General features: G+C 52.3%; 2 protein-coding genes and 1 long non-coding RNA gene across 3 annotated transcripts in view; 1 reads left to right on the top strand and 2 right to left on the bottom strand.

The window, feature by feature from the left end:
* Positions 1-5033: 5033 nt before the first annotated feature.
* On the bottom strand, positions 5034-6763 carry TP53RK (TP53 regulating kinase). The gene is made up of 2 exons (XM_027898044.1): positions 6439-6763; positions 5034-5906 (listed from the first exon to the last, which is right to left on the bottom strand). Exons 1-2 carry the CDS (start codon positions 6761-6763, stop codon positions 5428-5430), a joined length of 804 nt encoding a protein of 267 aa, XP_027753845.1. The 3' UTR covers positions 5034-5427.
* Positions 6764-8805: 2042 nt separating this feature from the next.
* On the bottom strand, positions 8806-11380 carry LOC114064733. Its single transcript, XR_003572801.1, has 3 exons — positions 11284-11380; positions 11040-11118; positions 8806-8959 (listed from the first exon to the last, which is right to left on the bottom strand). It is a non-coding gene; the product is annotated as an uncharacterized LOC114064733 (long non-coding RNA).
* Positions 11381-11474: 94 nt separating this feature from the next.
* SLC2A10 (solute carrier family 2 member 10) overlaps positions 11475-17118 on the top strand; it is a 7014-nt gene continuing 1370 nt past the window's right edge. Inside the window, exons 1-4 of the mRNA XM_027898064.1 lie at positions 11475-11507; positions 13753-15111; positions 16177-16299; positions 16872-17007. Of these exons, the coding sequence (XP_027753865.1) occupies positions 11504-11507; positions 13753-15111; positions 16177-16299; positions 16872-17007 (1622 nt within the window). The 5' untranslated portion in view covers positions 11475-11503. The remainder of the gene's footprint in view (positions 11508-13752; positions 15112-16176; positions 16300-16871; positions 17008-17118) is intronic.

Here is a 17118-nt window from a genome sequence, read left to right as displayed (position 1 = left end):
GTTCTCCTGCCAGCTCTGCCCTGTATCGGGGTGATAGGAAAGGAAATGTGGAGCAGATGGGGCAGGACAGGATCCCCTCTCCTGGAGCATGGTGAACCCCAGATAACACCGAGGAGGTTGCTGGTCTCCACCTGACTGCAGGGAGCAGCAAACATCCCAGGAGACAGGGCTGCTGCGCTATCAAGATGAGCAAGAGATCAAAGTCAAGGGAGCTGGGTTTTCTCCCTGCTTTTTGCATCGCCTGGATTCTCTCAGCTGGAGGCTCAGTGAAGCTGGGTGGTGAGGAGAAAAGTGGGAAAGCAAAACAACATCCTTAGCACTTCACCAGCATCCTTTGAGTGCTTTCAGTATTTGAGTGCTTTGGTGTTGAAATCTTGGGTAAATTGGCCCTGTATACATGAAAGACGTGTAAAACCCACGTTCAGCAGGAAAACCCTTCCCTTTCACAATCAATCAGTTCTCTGAAGAGTTGCTCCTCCTTGATTCTACTTCCTAGAGCATCAAGGAAGTTGGAGTCAAATGTATTGGATAAAAAAAAAGACCCCAGAAAGGTCTGTCCACTTTATGCAAGCCGTGGATCACTGGCACAGAGGCGGCAAGACGTTAAGAGAGGAAGAGTGTGGTGTTACAACCAGGATCAGAGACAGGACTGTGCCCTTGTCTGAGTGGACTCTTCTCTGCATCTGGATCCATTCCCCTCCCTTTCCTTAACAGCACATATATCATTTTGCACAAATAGCGACAAACCCGTTAATCCCCGGGCAGGGGCTGAAGGGTGAGGGCATCAGCACCGTGGCTCTTTTCAAATGGCAGAACGGGCACAAAGGCTTTTGCCGGGCACTGCCGGGGGCCGCTGGCAACGCCAGGATCCGGCATCCGCCTGGCGCCCGGCCCCGCTGGCAAAGCACCCTCCTTCTGCCAGGAAAGCAGAGTGCCAACCCAGGGAGAGCCGTGGGGGGGGGGTTATCTTGCCTTTCTTGAACTGCTCAGCAACATGAATAAGAAGTTATCATGACTATAAAAAAAAGAAAAAAAAAACAAAAGAGGAGATTGCTGTGCCGCCTCAGTGCCACTACAGTGGGCTGGGACAGCACAAGCGGCTTCATCACTCACTCGGGTAGTGGTGTGTGATGGAGAGGGTGGGCAGATGGGTGGCTGGCTGATGACCTGAAAGCAAAATTGAGGCCATTAAAACACTGGAACTGCCTAAAACAGGTTCAGCTTACCCAAAATACCCCTGAGCCACGGGCTGGGAGGCCATGCATGAGTGTGTGTCACATGCCGGAGCAAAGGAGCTCGACAAAACTTCTTCTCTCAAAATCAGTTAGAAAAAGCTTCCAAAGAACGATAAGCTGCCAGTGTCACAGTCTGTTCCTTCTCTTGTGAGGATACAGGCTTCTGGCAGTGTGGGGGGGCAAGGGGACCGGCAGCACATTCCCCTCCAAGACACAAGTCACGTCCCCGCCTGGACAGTCCCTTCTCCGATCCCACCCGGCCCCTCTCGGCTCAGCAGGGTGGATGCTGGCTCAGCCTCCAGTGCTTCCCAGCCGAGCACATTCTGCAGGGGCTACATGCTGCTTCACTCGGCCTTCCTGGACTTCAGCTGGGAAAAAATGTATAATTAATGTGTTTTCTTGTGAGCTCCATCTCTATCAGCCCCATTTCCAGTGCCAGCGGTGGCTGCAGCTGCCCTGGCTGTGCCCTCCCTGTGCTCCGTGGCCATCACTGGGATCAGACCTCACTGCACTCCTGGGCCATTGTTCTCTGCTACTTAAAGTACATTTGATTTATTAGCAAAAGAAAGAGGTGCTGCATAGTGGCCCAAGGGACCACTGTGGGACACGGTTTGTGCTTGGGCCAGGGAGAGGCTTTATTTATCTGTAGTGACCCTCACGGAGTGAAGCCTGGGTTACAAATGAGCTTTTATTGCACTGACTTGATTTCCTATCAGCACTGATGGGAGAGGAGGGCTGCAAAAGGTTATCAGTGTTTTGCATCTTGCAAAACTGGAAAATATCAATTTCCTGCAGACATCAAGGCCTAGACTGAAAAAAAAGTTCACTGGAAAAAGCTACAGCATAGAGCCTGTCTGCACAGTTTTTATATCTACACACAGTGATTATGGGCACAGAGCTGCCACTGTCCAAAAGTCAAGGCAACAGCATTCCCAGATTATGCAACAGCATCTTCATCCCTGTTCCTTGCTTGTATGTGTTTTGATTTTTCTTTTCATGTCTCTTTTTCCTCTTAGTTCTCCTATAGGTCTACAACTCATATTTATCTCGAAAAATCCCCTTAGTTCAGTTCTGCCCTCTTGGCATCAGTGGGCAAAACACAGATTAGCATCATTACCCCAAATTAAAGTCAGTTTGGTATCCATGAGCTTGCAAGCTGGTTCCCAGGCCCACCACAGAGTGGAAGCCCCTGGAAATGAAGCTGTTCCTGGCAGGTCTGGAGTTGGTCCCCCGAGACAACAATCTGTTCTTCAAAGTGGAAAGATTGAAGCAGCAGAAGGACCCAGAGTGACCAACTGTCCATCCAGCACACAGCTGTAAATACCTTCTGTTCAAAGATTTTCCCTAAACATATGCATTTTCCCAGTGCTAGTGATGGTGGCAGAGAGACCCCCAGTGGCTGGGTGCACCGTGAGCCATCACATCCCATGATTCAGGGTCCCCTCAAAAGCATTTCACTATTCATGTGAAACAAGAGAAGAAAATAGGAATCCCATTTTCTTTATGAGAATAGACATGCACTGGACTTTAAGCTTGAGTATTAATAATGCAATGGATAATAATAATAACAATAAATATTAATAATACTAATAATAAAGTGTTGCTTATGACCACATAGATGCATGGAAGGTTAACACAGCAGTATATCAGGCTGTTCCCAGTCCAACAAAGACTGGAAACTCCACAGGCCCTGTGAACCATCCAGAGAAGCAGAGGTTTTCATCCAGTGAACTGCTGCTGCAGGCACAGAATCAGAGTAACCTGAGTTGGAAGGAGCCCACAAGGATCATCGAGTCCACCTCCTGATGGACTGGTGGAGTGATACAGCTGAGGCTGCAAGAAGACGTGGGGTGGGCAATTTGCAGGTCTAGAGTGTCCTCTTTGCTGGACAAGCACCCGCTGAGATTTTTCCATCCTCAAACAGCAACAGCTCAGCATTCACTACAACAAACCAAACCACACATCGGGCTGATCAAGAGGAAACATCAACAAGCCATAACACAGATGTGCAGAAAGTAACACTTACATAACGGGAAGGAGTTGATCATGCAGTGAGAAAGCAAAACATTTTTGCTTTTCATGACCAGTGAAGTTCTGCTTTGTTTTGAAGCTCCATCACAGAGCTGATTTCAGCAGAGGCCAGTTCAGCAGTCGCTGCTCGAAGGCCAGTCCCACGCACCAGCTCCCCGAGAGGACTGGCCTCGCCACGGGCTGCCGGCCCCGGCTCAGAGCACCGTGCCTGCCCTGAAAGCTCCCCGCGGATCAGCTTTGTTTCTGCTCTGCTGTCCCGCGGGGAGAGCTGCATTTTAATAAACACCACGAGAGTCAGGAACAGGCTTCTTCAAAGGGCTTTGCAAACAGAACTCAACCCTGGCATCGCCGGGAGGCAGCGAGAGCAGTGTTTGTACAGATGGTGCCGGCGGGCCCGGAGCTCGGGCGTGCAGCCTCCTCTGGCACGGGGGGCTCGGCTCAGCCTCCTTAGGGGGCTCGTCAGCTCTGCATCCATCCACCTGCTCCCACCACGCCGCGAGGCCCCTCTCCATCAGCCCGGTCCGAGTGACCGTGTGCTGGGAAGTCGCTCTCCAGGAAGGCAGGAGAGCATTCGCTGCTCCCTGCACGAACATGCCGCTCTCCCTCGCGGGAGCGAGCGATAATAAAAACGGGCTGGCCGCGAGCGGCAGCCCAAGGAATGTGGCTGGGCGGTGGAACCCGCAAACCCCACGCCGGGGCCGGGCACTCGCCCAGGCGGCTCCTCTGGCAAGAGGTGAATGCGCGCCGGGCACGGGCAGCCCGCCGCGCTAGGACACTTGCGGGAGGCGAACCGGGCACTCCAGAGACAGGGAGCGGCAGCGCTGCAGCGGCGCCACCGCGAGGAACGAGGATAAACCCGCCGAGGCACACTGTGGTTCGCAGCGCCACCCGCCCGCCCCGCTCCGCTCCTGAGAAGAGCCCCGAGCGGGTCCCGCCAGCCCAGACTCCTGCGCTGGGGTTGCTCTCAGCGCGCAGGAAGAAGCCCTCAACTCTCTCCCCTGCCTGGCAGAGCAGTTTCGCGCAGCTGCCTTCTCCTCCACGGATGCTGATCCGTACAGGACACATCCACGGATCCTGATTCGTACAGGACACATCCACGGATCCGGAGGGGTGAGGCACACTTCGCTCCCTCTTAGCCATCTTCAGCCAGAGAAGAGAGGATCTTCCCGATGGGTAAAGGCTGCCCAGCACAGCAAATGGTTCAGGGAGGAGCTCACTGTTTCTTTCCCATCATTACCTGCAGTAAATGATGAATCTCACGCACTCGGCGAGGGCACAACTCACCTCCCAATCTGCTCATAGTGCAGAGAGCCAATTATCTTCCAACCTCCCCAAGGCTTTTCCTCTAGGACATCTGACATTTCACATTAGACAGAGTAACCCAGAAAAAGAACTGATACAGAGGAAATATTACAAGAAAGGGTAGTACCACCTGCCTCTGTCAATTGGGCAGTCCCTCTTATAAAGCGCCACAAATGGAAATTCACAGCTGACTTCTTGCTTAAAGTGGAAGTTTCTCAGCAAAAAAGTGTTCTTGATTAACAAGTTTTATTTTCTTGAGGAAGTACTATGGACTGAAAGGGGGAAAAAAAGCCAAAATTACTACCAAAAGAAAATAAACCTGGGTTATGTTTAGTGCTGTATTTCAGCATTGCCCATGTCCTGGAATTCAGGTCTCCCAAAAATTTTCAGCATGTGTAGAGTAATTTATAATGGATTTAAATGCCTTGTTTGTAAAGTCTTCTGAGAATAATAACACATCTTTTAATTAAAATAACACACTTCTCTTTCTCAGTTACCTTTTATAGATGCTCCAGTACCCCCAGTAAGAACCTCCCACCAATTCATGGTCTGCAGGCTGAGCAAGATGCCTCTGAATGATTCTAACCACACAAAGAACACGAGTGGAATGACACTGCAAACCGCTTTGTAGAAGAGATACTTAACGTTTAGGAAAAAAGTGACCTTCAGTTGTTTCTCTCTCGGCTGTGCTCCCATCTCGCAATTACTTTGGTTGCTTTACCACACTTAAACTCATTCAGAGTTATTTATTTGAAGACACAGTTATCAAAATAGCGATATGCGAAATAAAACCACCTAGAAATATAAATAACCCTATTTGCAGAACGTAAGATTTCCCCATCCCTAAGCCTGCCCTCTCCTACCCAATCATGGATCTCTTCCTTCCCCTTAGCCGCACCTCATCCAGCTTTTTGATGACAGGACCGGATTTTTTAGATGTGGCTGCATAGCTCTTCAGCAGAGCTTTAAACATCACTTCAGTATCTGGATGAGTGCTAATGAAGGCTTTTTCCAGAACGTACAAATCAACTCCTTTATCCTCTGGAAGACCTGAAATAAAACTGAGTCCAAAGTCTATCAGCACCAAGTCCAGCTCCTCCAGGGGCGGCCGCAGGAGGAGATTGGCAGTTGTGAGATCCCCGTGGATAATATCTTCATCGTGCATCCTTGCTAACAGCTCACCCATCTTCTCTGCTAAGCTCTGGAGGCTGCTGGCATCATTTCCACTCCGCTGGACAGAGTAAATATGATCCTGAACTGTAACTGAGTCTACGATATCTTCAAGATATATGGAGTTGGTGACATAATCCACGAAGTAGACAGCTGGAGCTGGAATCCCTATTTAAAAGGGCAAATCAAATGCTAACAGTTAATTTACATGATTCCCAAAACACAACCAATAAAAGTCTCGAACAGAATTTCGGGTTGAGATCACCCCCGGCCTCTGCCAATCCACATCTTGGAAGGGCCTTGCCAACACTTATTCCCGACCCATCTGCACCGGCAGCCTTTATAACCTGCTGGCAGCTCCAGATGGGTAACAGGATCAGCTCCTCCTGGGGTGAGAGTCCCATTATGGGACACATCGAGGACAAGCTGCGTTTTAGGGGCTGATCTGGACGAGCAGAGCGGGTCACCCCGGGATGAGAAGAACCCCCCGCACCCTTCAGGGTGGGCGCTGGAGGCGCCGAGTGTCTGCGATGTGCTCTGAGCCGCGGGCAGAGCCGGGGAGCACTGCAGGATGTGCCCTGTGGGGGCTGCCCCGGGTGTCCATCTGTCCCTCCCTGCTCACACCGCCCCGGGGTGTCCGTCTGTCTGTCCGTTCTGCCGGGGTAGCCCCACCACCACCACCACCTCTCCCCGTGCCCACCTGCCCGCCGGCAGCGCAGCAGCGACCGCGCCTCCTGTGTCATGCGGCGGCGGCTGAGCCGCTCCTCCAGCGCCGGGTGCCGGTAGCGCTTGGGGACGCGGAGCTTCGCCACGGCCGCGCGGCCCAGGAACAGCCCGCGGTACACGTGCGCCTCGGCGCCCTGCTGCACCAGCCGCAGCCCCGGCAGCGGCGGCGGCGACAGCTCCTCTCCCTCCCCCGCGGCCTCGCGGTGGTTCCCGGCGGGGCCCGCGGCCCCCACAGCGCCCGCGGCGGGCCCGGCCGGCACTGAGGGCTCCCCGCCCGCCTCCGCCTGGGCCGCCGCCATCGCCGCGCCGCCACAGCGCGCCTGCGCGGGGCGCCGCTTCGGCAACGCTCGGGAACCTTCGGTGATCTCCGGCCATCTCCGTCAGCGCTCGGTTCCCCGGGGCGGAAACAGCCGAACGCCCCAAGCCCCGCCCCCGCCCCGCCCCCGCTGTGACGCGCCCCGCGCCGCCCTGCCCCTGGGGATCGCGGTGTTGCCTCTTCCAAAACCCCGTTCTGTGCTTGCTCCCCATAAATCCTGCTGCCCTGAGCAGCTGCAGGATGGTGGGACTCGTTCCTGAGCCTTCCCCAGCCGGTGCGTTCTGTGTTTCTGCCAGTGCAAGACCGAGTCCGGCAGCTGCCCCCGGGCTTGCGAGGGAGATGCTGGATGTGCGTCTTCCCAAAGTAGCAGATGGGATCTCGTGTTTCCCCTCCGAGGTGTTCCCAGTGCCACCCTAGAGCCCCCTGCCAGGGCATCACCCCTGGGACACCACCTCCAGGACAACAACACCAGGATGCTCCACCACTGGGGCATCACCGCAGGGACCCCATCACTGGGCCATCATCCCCCCATCACCGGGAAAACACCACCAGGATGCTCCACCTTTGGGACATCACCACGATGACATCAGCACCGGGATGAGCCACCACTGGCTCTTGGCCCTTCATGTGCCAAAAGCCTCTGCTGGAGCCCGTGCAGACCCGTGCCCCGTTTTTGGCTGGGGAAGAGAAGGGATTTGCCCATGGGCTGCAGGGAATTGCCAGCCTGCAGTAGGGAATGGTGTGACTTCAGGTCCCCACGCTGGGCAGCACCAAAGCTGCCGCCCCAGGTCTGTCACAGCCCACTCAGTCAGCCAGGTGACTCCCCCTTCCTTGAGCAGTCAAGCCCCACATCTCCATCTTAGTAAAAGGTGGACAAACCCATTATATTTGGAGCAGTATTTGGGTTTTTATGGCACCCTGAAAACCCACTGCTCTACTGGCTGATCTGCACATGCTGCAGTTTACGTTCCTCAGAAGATATGCAAGAGAATTCAGCCCAGTCCATGTAAATATGTTTTCAGTTGTTGCTTTTGGAGGTGCCACAAGTCCATTTTGCCCTTGTTTTCACATCCACAACATTTGTTTCCTTTTCAGAGCATTTATATTTTATTACCACATTCCATACAGCTTACTTGTCATTGCACGGTGGGATCACGCCCGGCAAATATTTATCTTGCTTCAGTAACAACTTTTAAACAACCTCTCCAAGTTTTCAATGATACAGATAATCCAATCCCTCCAGTCTGGCCACCCGTGGCATCCTCCTTCAGCTGCCCTCGCTGTGGCAGCTTGGCCAGGGAAACAGGTGCATTCCTGGGCTCTGTGGCTGGAATTTGCAAGTGCCACAAACACTCAAATAACGAGAAAGGTTTTCCCCATGTTGTGGGCAGATTTTATCTAAGCATCCGTGCTCAGATGCCCCCACAGACACTCATATATAACCTATAAGCAAGTGCACAGAGACACCCTTGGTTCATTATTCTGGTAAACATGACAATCTTCTCTCATGCTGGCCAAAAACATCCTCCAGAGCTCTCAAAAGACGAACGAAAATATTTTTGCTTTGTTTTCCCATTTATTTTATTTATTTAAATTTTATCTTCCCCGTGATTTCACTTCTTCTTTTCTCTTTGAACGCAAAAAAAAGCAGTTGACATAGCCCTTGGAAACCATCTAGAGCCATTTACAATATTTATGGTATCACACAGTATTTTTATTGGAAGGTTGAATCACCCCAGAGAACTGCACTGAAGCCACAGACTCTGCTAAATAGTTTAATTATGTAACTTTGTTCTCCTGGTGACAAGCGTTTACAAACTCTCCTTTGGCAAACAATGTAATTAAATCAAAAATTGCGGCTCAGCAAACCAAGCTAATGGAAACCAAGGTGGGCTCCTTCCTCCCTGCTGTCCTGTGGAACCCTTGGCCCTACGAGCAGCTCTCCCATCAACCCTACAGCTGATTTAAGGATGGAGGCTGCCATCCTCAGAGCTCAGATGGGAAAAGGTGAATTTGAGACACATCTGGAGGGGAGGAGAAGGAGGAAGGCATCGAAGGAGAGAGCCAGGATAGAAACGTGCCGGCACACACGAAGGGTTGGTGGATCCGCCACTCCAGACCTTCTCATGTGTGGAGCTTCAGGACAAAGGCACTGACTTCAGCAGGCCCAGGATACCCACTGATCACAAATGTTAGATAAGAAAGGTGTGCTTTAAAAACCACAAAGGAAGATTTTTTTTTCCCCCCCACCACCCCAAATTATCCCTGCTGTACACCACAGCAGGTTTGCACCTTTGTTCCCAGACGACCAGAACCCACAGCCACGCGCAGTGTCGACGTGGCAGCTGCTCTTCTGCACATACTGATGTCACCTTTCTGGCCACCTTTTGTAAACACACCATAAAGCTCTGCCTGTGCTCCTCAGGACCTCACCCCCTTCTTGTCTGTGCTAATAACAACTCTTGTTCTGTTAGAGACCAGGAAGCCTCCAGAAAATGAATAACACTCCAGATAAATGAAAGCTGAGCGACCATGGAGAAAGGTGTCATTTCTTCCTTTTCACACTGAATTAAATTCAGAAGGAAGGAATTGTTCAGGGAAACTGCAGATCAAGCAGCCAAGGGTGGGTTTGACTCTGGGTCCCCTCTGGCTCCCTGCGTAGCAGGGAACCATTCATGGGTGACACCTCCAATTCACAGCACAGCTCACCCAAAATGTCAGTCTGAATCAGATGCAAGGTTTTAGAAAATGTATTTTTACATACTTTATTTCCATTGAAATTAGAGGATATGAATGGAAAGCATTTATTTAACCTGCAAACCAGATAGATGGTTTGAAACGCTTTTCATGTTCTCTGTAACTTGGAGAAGGAACAAAACCAAAATGTTTGATCAACTGCTGCCCATGTTGCAGCCAGAGATCCAACAGATTAACGCTGAAAGGATACATGTGATCCAGTATGGCCCATCTCAAGCATCCCAAAATGAGTTGGAACAAAAAAAAGAGTTGGTACCACTGCTCTGCAGAGCAGAGAAAGAAATGTATCCCCATTCTTAGAATAATAATGATTATTTAAATATTTCTCTTAAGTGCCCTATTAAGTCAAAACGTGGGGTGACTGAAAAGGCTCTTAAAAAAAAAAAAATCACAGGTTCTTGTGTTCTTTATTCTTCACCCAACCTGTTTATTTTGGCCTGTGTCAGAGGGGTTTGCCTGCACCACAGACACGATGGTCACAGATGCAGACCTTCCCCAATTCAGCTTTGTACTGTGACAAAAAGCTTGACTGCTGTTCTGAAACCTGTGTGGTTATAACATATTAAATATTAAAATTGTAATACAAGTCTGAAATGAACTGTTACCTGCAGTAACATGCCAGCTCACAGTGCAGGTTCGCAGTCACTTCCACCTCCCCTTCAGTGGCAGTCCCTGCTGGATGGCTCTGGGGAGGCTGTTCCTGCCTTCCCACCTGTGACACCACATCTTCCCTCGCTGGTCCCCAAGCCAGCTGGGTCACAGCAAACCTCTGAACATCTCGTGCACCTCAGCACAGCTCAACCCGCCCAGCAGCTGCTGTTTGCATGAACACCACCAAGGGAGAATGTTTGCATATTGTGGTGAAGAGTTTTGAAAGCACTTCAAGGTGTATCACGGTTTTTAAAACCCTCGTTTAACAAACTGAACTTTGGGATACACGTAATTAGCCTCAGGAAAAAAATCTTGTATCCAAGTGCAAGCCCCAGTGACTTTTATGCAGGACAGCAGGAAGGTTCCTGTTCCACTCAGCAGAAAAAAAATGTTAATTGCAAGGGAAGCTGAATACTGAAATGCTTTGTCTGATGGAGCACTGTGCAAGGGGAAGGAGATCAGTGAAAGTTAAGAGTGCAAACTTAGTCATAAAATCACAGAATCACAAAATCACAGAATGTGCTCAGTTGGAAGGGACCCATCAGGATCGAGTCCATCTCCTGGCCCTGCACAGGATACCCCAAGAATCACACCATGTGCCTGAGAGTGTTGTCCAAACACTTCTTGAACTCTATCTGGCTTGATGCAGTGACCACTTCCCTGGGGAGCCTGTTCCACTGCTCAGCCACCCTCCGGGTGAAGAACCTTTTCCTGATATCTAACCCAAACCTCCCCTGCTGCTCTTTTAGTTTTAGCTTTGAAATGGTCACCCCTTTCCTATCAGGCTTCTTGGGCTTTCCAGCTGAGCTACCTCAAATCATTAATAAACTGTCAATCTCTTGGGGGCTTACTAGAGGCTTTCCCGTCTGGGGTGGGGGGGAGAAGCTCTGCACAAGAGCAGGTCAGCAGGCAGCGAGGAGATTCCCGTTCCTGGCTCGAGCGAGACAGAACGGGGACAGAGTTGTCATTCCAGCCACGAAAGCCACATCCTCGTTCCTAGACCGACAAGCCGCGTACCCCCGCAAAGCGCCCCCGGCCACCCCGCAGCCTCCCGCGGGAGATCCCACGCCCAGCCCCGCTGCCCTCCGGGCTCACCCATCCCGCGGGATCAGCCTCCCGCTCCCGGCCCTCGCCATCGCTGCCGGGCGCGGTGCGGCTGCCCCGGCCCGGGGACTGCAAGCCCCAGGCTGCCCGGCCGGGGGCAGGGCGGTAGCGACGTGGCTCGGCCCCGCTCCGGCTCCCGGCCCCGCTCCTTCTCCCGGCCCCGCTCCGCTCCCGCAGCCGCGGAGCGCGGGGGGCTCAGCCCCGCCGGGCCATGGGTGAGTGCGGCCGGGGCCGGGCGGGGGGCGCAGAGGGATCATCAGGTTTTGCTGCCGCAGCCCCTCCGGGGACGGGCGGGCCCCCTCTCCCCTCCCCACCCCCGGGCTGGGACGGGCGCGCTCTGCCCCCTCGGGGAAAAAGTTCCCGAAAGGAAGAAGAGAAAAGTTTTCAACTTTTCCTAAAGGCTGGGGCTGCATCCCACGCCCCTTCCTTTCTTTCTGGTTTGGTTTTGGGGTTGTTTCGGGTTTGGGTTTGGTTTTTTTTTTAGCGCTCCCAGCGGCACGCACAGCGAGCAGGAGAGCCAAGGAATTTCCTGCGGCTCGGTCCTGGGGCCATTCCAGGAGCGCTCCGGCGGCAGGGAGAGCGGGGTACAAGGAGTGTGGAGGGACCGGGATTTGCTATGGAGCGGGGTTTGCTGGAGGCAGCGGTCCGGCACTCGCTGGTCTTGGCGTTGGTGTGAGCAGAGTCCAAAATCAGCCCAGTCCCAGCCTGGCGGTCACTGCCCCGTCCCGGAGCACGGCCCGATGCCCAGTTTGCCATAGGCAGGGAATCGCCTGCCACAGCTCCTCCCGAGATCCACCAAACATTCTGTCCTCAGGTGGAGATCTGAGTCCTCGAATTTCCCAGCTGTGTCAGAACAGACTGTATAGAAACTGGATTTCAGTCAAAGTTCATAAACCATGACTGATCATTACGTTAACAAGAAATGCAGCAAAACCTGATGAAATCAGCTGTGGTATTTATAGTGGGACTCTCTGTGTCTAGCAGAATTTGTGGCTTGGAACAATGGGATGGGCACTTAAGCCTTTTGTTCTCAGCAGATAATTTTCTAATTATCTGCATAATGTGTGCAAGGAGTGCTAAAAACAGTGTGGGTGGTCACACAGAGCGTGGTGAGAGGGACTGGGGTAACTGGGATGGCGTAAGTAACAACTGAAACACAGAGGGTTACAGAATAAACATAAACATTTGTATTTATGTACGGCCATCACTGAGAAATCTTTATTGCTAGCTGTAATTAAAGGCCAAGCAGAGACACTTCCTATTAAACACAGCTTGTGAGGGGGGAAAAAAGCCCTTAGGCAGGGTGAGAAAAGTTTCCACGGTCTGGTGGTTGTGTCCACATTTTTTCCACATGCAGTCTACAGAAAATGTGAATATTTATAATTAAACAAAAGAGTACAGATAGAATTACATGCTGGAAACCAGCACAAACCTCAGAGCTAATGCACTCTACCTGTGCTTCAGAACTGTAACTGGAGGGGAGGTCACTGCCACTGCTGTTCCCAGAGATCCTTCCATCAGTGCTGGCTCTCACGCCAGTGCAATCCCTGCTGCTGTAACATGGCTCATGGTTCTCACACTGTCACCCTTTCATCCCTTCCCCGTGGTGAGAAGCACGTTCAGGCAGCACCTTGGTTTTGTAGAGCTGTTTGGGCTGGGTTGGTTTTGGTTGCTTTTGCTGCTGGCTTTTATTTATTTTTTTTAAAATTTAATTTTAGCTAAACTTGTATGGGATGGGCAAGGTCAAAAAGTGGCTTCTTGTATTTGGGGCTGGCAACAGTGAAGTTTTCAGCTCATGATGAAGCTTGTCCTGTGGTCCTGGACCAGTCTGAGGAGGCTGTGCATGGCTCGGGGATCCTGTGAGCTGTGGGCTGTAGAAGGGCAGGTGAAGAAATCAGGGCCACCCCACAAAATCCTGGCAAGAGTGCAGGATTAACTGGGAGAAAGAAACTTTTGTGAACAGGGCTTTTAATGCCAAGGTAAGAAGTGAGAATGTAGAGGCTGCAGGGAGAGCTGGTGGTGCCACGTGCACTGAAACATGAAAAATGATAATGCAGAACAACTCACAACCTGAAAGCAGAAGCTGCATTTCCTGCCCAGAACAGGTTTTGTAATTTCAATCAAGGGAGACCACAGAGGTCCCCCTGTACAACTCCAGGCACTGCAAATCACTGCCCTCCACTTAAAAACACATCTTAACTTTGTTAACAAAGTCCTGATTTCCCAGTTCTGCACGCCAAGTGAGTGCCCCCGCGGTGAGTGGAAGCCTGGTGGGTTGTGTGACTGTCTGCAGGTGCCTCTCTACGTGTGACCTGGTGACCAGTGGGGGAATTCCACATCGTGGCTTTGTAAATGGAAAGCTGGGGGTGTCCTGGGAGAGCTTTTTCCGGCCTGTGCATGCTGATAGCTGCCCTGCCAGCGTCAGAAAACTGAACTTAGCATTACTTCCTTGTGTTCCAGGTCATGCAGCGATGGTCCTACTCTTGTCCGCAACGGTGTCACTCCTGGGCGGGCTGATCTTTGGGTACGAGCTGGGCATAATCTCTGGTGCGCTGCTGCAGTTGCAGGTGGACTTTCAGCTCAGCTGCTTCAAGCAAGAAGTGGTGGTGAGCGCCGTCCTCATCGGAGCGCTCCTGGCCTCCCTGGCTGGGGGGGTGCTGATTGACCGGCACGGCCGGAGGAGAGCGATCCTGGTCAGCAACGTGGTCCTGCTGGCCGGCAGCCTCGTCCTCACGCTGGCCAGGTCATTTACGGTGCTGGTCACCGGGCGGGTGACCGTGGGCTTTGCCATCTCCATCTCGTCCATGGCCTGCTGCATCTACGTCTCAGAGATGGTGGCTGCTCACCGGCGGGGGTTGCTGGTGTCTCTCTACGAGACCGGCATCACCGGGGGCATCCTGCTGTCCTACGCGCTGAACTACGTCTTTGCCGACGTGGAGGGGGGCTGGAGGTACATGTTCGGGCTGGCCATCGCCCCGACAGCCATGCAGTTCCTCAGCATCCTCTTCCTCCCAGTGAACCCCATGAAATTAAGCTCGTGGGACTCGGACTGCCAGAAGGGCCTCATTCCGTTGCAGGACGCTGAGGACAGAGAGGCAGCAAAGCGGGAGCCCTGTCAGGAGAATCGTTACTCACTCCTCGACCTCTTCAGGACCAGAGACAACATGAGAAGGCGGACTCTGGTGGGTCTGGGACTGGTGCTCTTCCAGCAGTTCACCGGGCAGCCCAACGTGCTGGGCTACGCCTCCAAAATCTTCCACTCGGTGGGATTCCAGAGCAACTCCTCGGCAATCCTGGCCTCAGTCGGGTTGGGAGCGATAAAGGTGGTGGCCACGCTGGTCGCAATGGCCCTGGCAGACAAGGCTGGCAGGAGAGTGCTGCTCATGGCTGGCTGTGTGGTGATGGCCATCTCGGTCACCACCATCGGCCTCACCAGCCGCGTGGCCCCGCTGGCCATGGCCAGGGACTGCAAGGCACCCACCCACCCCAATGCATCCCTCAGCCTCTCTCAGCACCCCCTGACTTCTGCATTCCCCCAGTCTGCTGCGTCACCCATCCCACCAGCATCAGGTGCCGTCAAAAGCCGGGCAGCCCCCGTCACAAGGAGCCTCACAGAAGTTTTTGCCAGTACTCAAAGCAAAGAGGTTGTTCCCAGTTCTTCCCTCATGCAGAAAAGGGACTTGGTAGGTCAAGGGACAGTGGAAAGCACGGGCCCTCCTCCCGCTGATGCTCCCTGGGCACAGCACACGGTCTTAAATTGGATTACACTGCTGAGCATGATGGCTTTCGTGAGCGCCTTCTCAATTGGATTTGGGCCAAGTAAGTGTGGTGTTTACATATCCTTGCACTAACCCAGAGAATAAAACTAGGGCTGACCTGCAGGCTGCCTGCTGGAAACGTTCCTTGTGTGTCTGCTGCAGCAAGCAGCTCGGTGTCTGGGAGCTGGAAATGTGTCCCCATCTGCCCACTGAATCACTTTCCAGCACTGCAGCTCTGCCAACTAGAGGGCTGGTACAGCACTAGAATAACTTCCTCTTCCATGCTATCACTACCCTTCTATTTTTTTTTTTTTTTCTGTGAAGTTCATTGCAAAATCAGAGTATCCCATAAGCGCTTCACCCCTCCTGGGGAGGAGAAAAAATGAAGGCTAAGGGCAGAGAGACTGAGGGGCTTCGCTGTGTAATAATAAAAGTCAGTGCAGAACTGGAAGTGGAACCTCCTTGAAAGTTTCTCAGTATCTGTTTGGTTGTTTTCTTGGGTTTTTTGTTTGTTTGTTTGTTTGTGAAATCATTATTTTTCATCAGATGGGATTAAAGAATAGGTCTTGCTTCCATGTGAGCTCTACTATTTTCTGACATTTAAATGCCCTGATGGGAGAAAACAGCATCTAACTCAAGAGAAATATATAAGTGGGCAAGTCTCGTGGGTTTGACAGTGACCCTGCAAATTATTTCAAGCTAAATAAGCCCAGGATAGGAGGGGGTTCTTGAAGGCATGTATTGCTTTAACCCTGATTTTAGCCCAAATGCAGTGTTGTCTCCCTAATTCTGCCCTTTCTCATTTCCTTACAAAGAGCATGTGAGGACAGCAGGTCTGTCAGATCTATTCCATCTCCTATGAATGGAATGTCAGACTCCTCCACTTTCTTCTTCGCTCCCTGGGCCTGTTCTTTGCTGTTTCCTTCCTCCTGGAGTGCTGACCATGGGAGGGAGGTTTGGAGTGTTGTGCTGTGCCCTGTCTCTGAATATTTGACACCACCAGCAGCAGCAGGGGCTGGGTGAAGCCAGAGTTTAATCCACCTGCTGAAACCTCCCTTGCCCATTTCCCAACCAGACTGATTGCTGAACTCCCACACTGTCTTTCTGATCTCTCTAATCCGTGCAGTGACCTGGCTGGTCCTCAGTGAGATTTACCCTGCTGGGATAAGAGGAAGAGCCTTTGCCTTCTGTAACAGCTTTAACTGGGCTGCTAATTTACTGATCAGCCTCTCCTTCCTGGACCTTATTGGTAAGTAGCCACTGCCCCTCCCTCCACCTCCCCCAGCTGGTTAGGGAAGGGTGGCCACCACGAGCCATTTGGAGATTAAGGTGGCATTTTGAACCCTGGGGACTTGGGGCTGGAGTAGCTGTGACCCTGCTTGCTGCCCCTGAGAGCAGGAAAGCCAGGCACCAGCAGCACCGTGTCAGCTGTTTGTAAAAGTCACCCATTGCCCACTGGGCTGCACTAGAGCACCACAGTATCAGCAAACCACAGAGTTTGCAGCTTCCATGCCGGCGGCTTTGCAGCATTTCCTTCTAGCAGAGCCCTCAGCTGAGGCACTCGGTGGGCACTCCTGGCCCTGGAGCTCGGCTGCCTTCTCCTTCCCTCTGGTGCTGGCACAGCCTGGCATGAACCAGCCTTTTCCCTTGCTGGTTCCCAGTCCAGGCCTTGCAGATAAGCAGTTTCCCAGATCTGCTGATGGCTTCACAAAATAAGACGCCCATCAGGCACCAGTGACCCCCTCACAGTAAATAAACCAGTTTCCTTTGTATCCCATGATGTGACTGACCTCCTGCCTTCACACTCTTGACTCTCTGCAGATGCCATTGGGTTCTCTTGGATGTTTCTTCTCTATGGACTGATAGGAGTGATGTCTGTTATATTCATTTACCTTTTTGTTCCGGAAACAAAAGGACAGTCCTTAGAGGAGATAGACCAGCAGTTCTCCAGGAAGAGGTGTGTGATTGTTGCCCCGGTGTGAGTGCTGGCTTTGGGAGCTTCCCATCCGTGGCTCCTGAGGTCTGTGGGCAGCTCAGGGCTGTTACAAAGTCTGGTCAGTGCTACTGA

This window comes from Empidonax traillii, unplaced genomic scaffold (genome assembly GCF_003031625.1).
Source record: "Empidonax traillii isolate 1590-97213 ecotype Southwest subspecies unplaced genomic scaffold, ASM303162v1 scaffold575:size619451, whole genome shotgun sequence".
NCBI classification, from domain to species: domain Eukaryota; kingdom Metazoa; phylum Chordata; class Aves; order Passeriformes; family Tyrannidae; genus Empidonax; species Empidonax traillii.
Note: the sequence above shows the minus strand (reverse complement) of the source record. Positions and strands in the feature narration are given on the sequence as shown.

Excerpts from the sequence above, each read along its gene's own strand:
- TP53RK (XM_027898044.1), bottom strand. The coding sequence starts at position 6,763 with ATGGCGGCGGCCCAGGCGGAGGCGGGCGGGGAGCCCTCAGTGCCGGCC. Across the intron at positions 5,907-6,438 it reads GCTGCGCTGCCGGCGGGCAG|GGATTCCAGCTCCAGCTGTC; the intron begins GTGGGCACGGGG and ends CCTTTTAAATAG.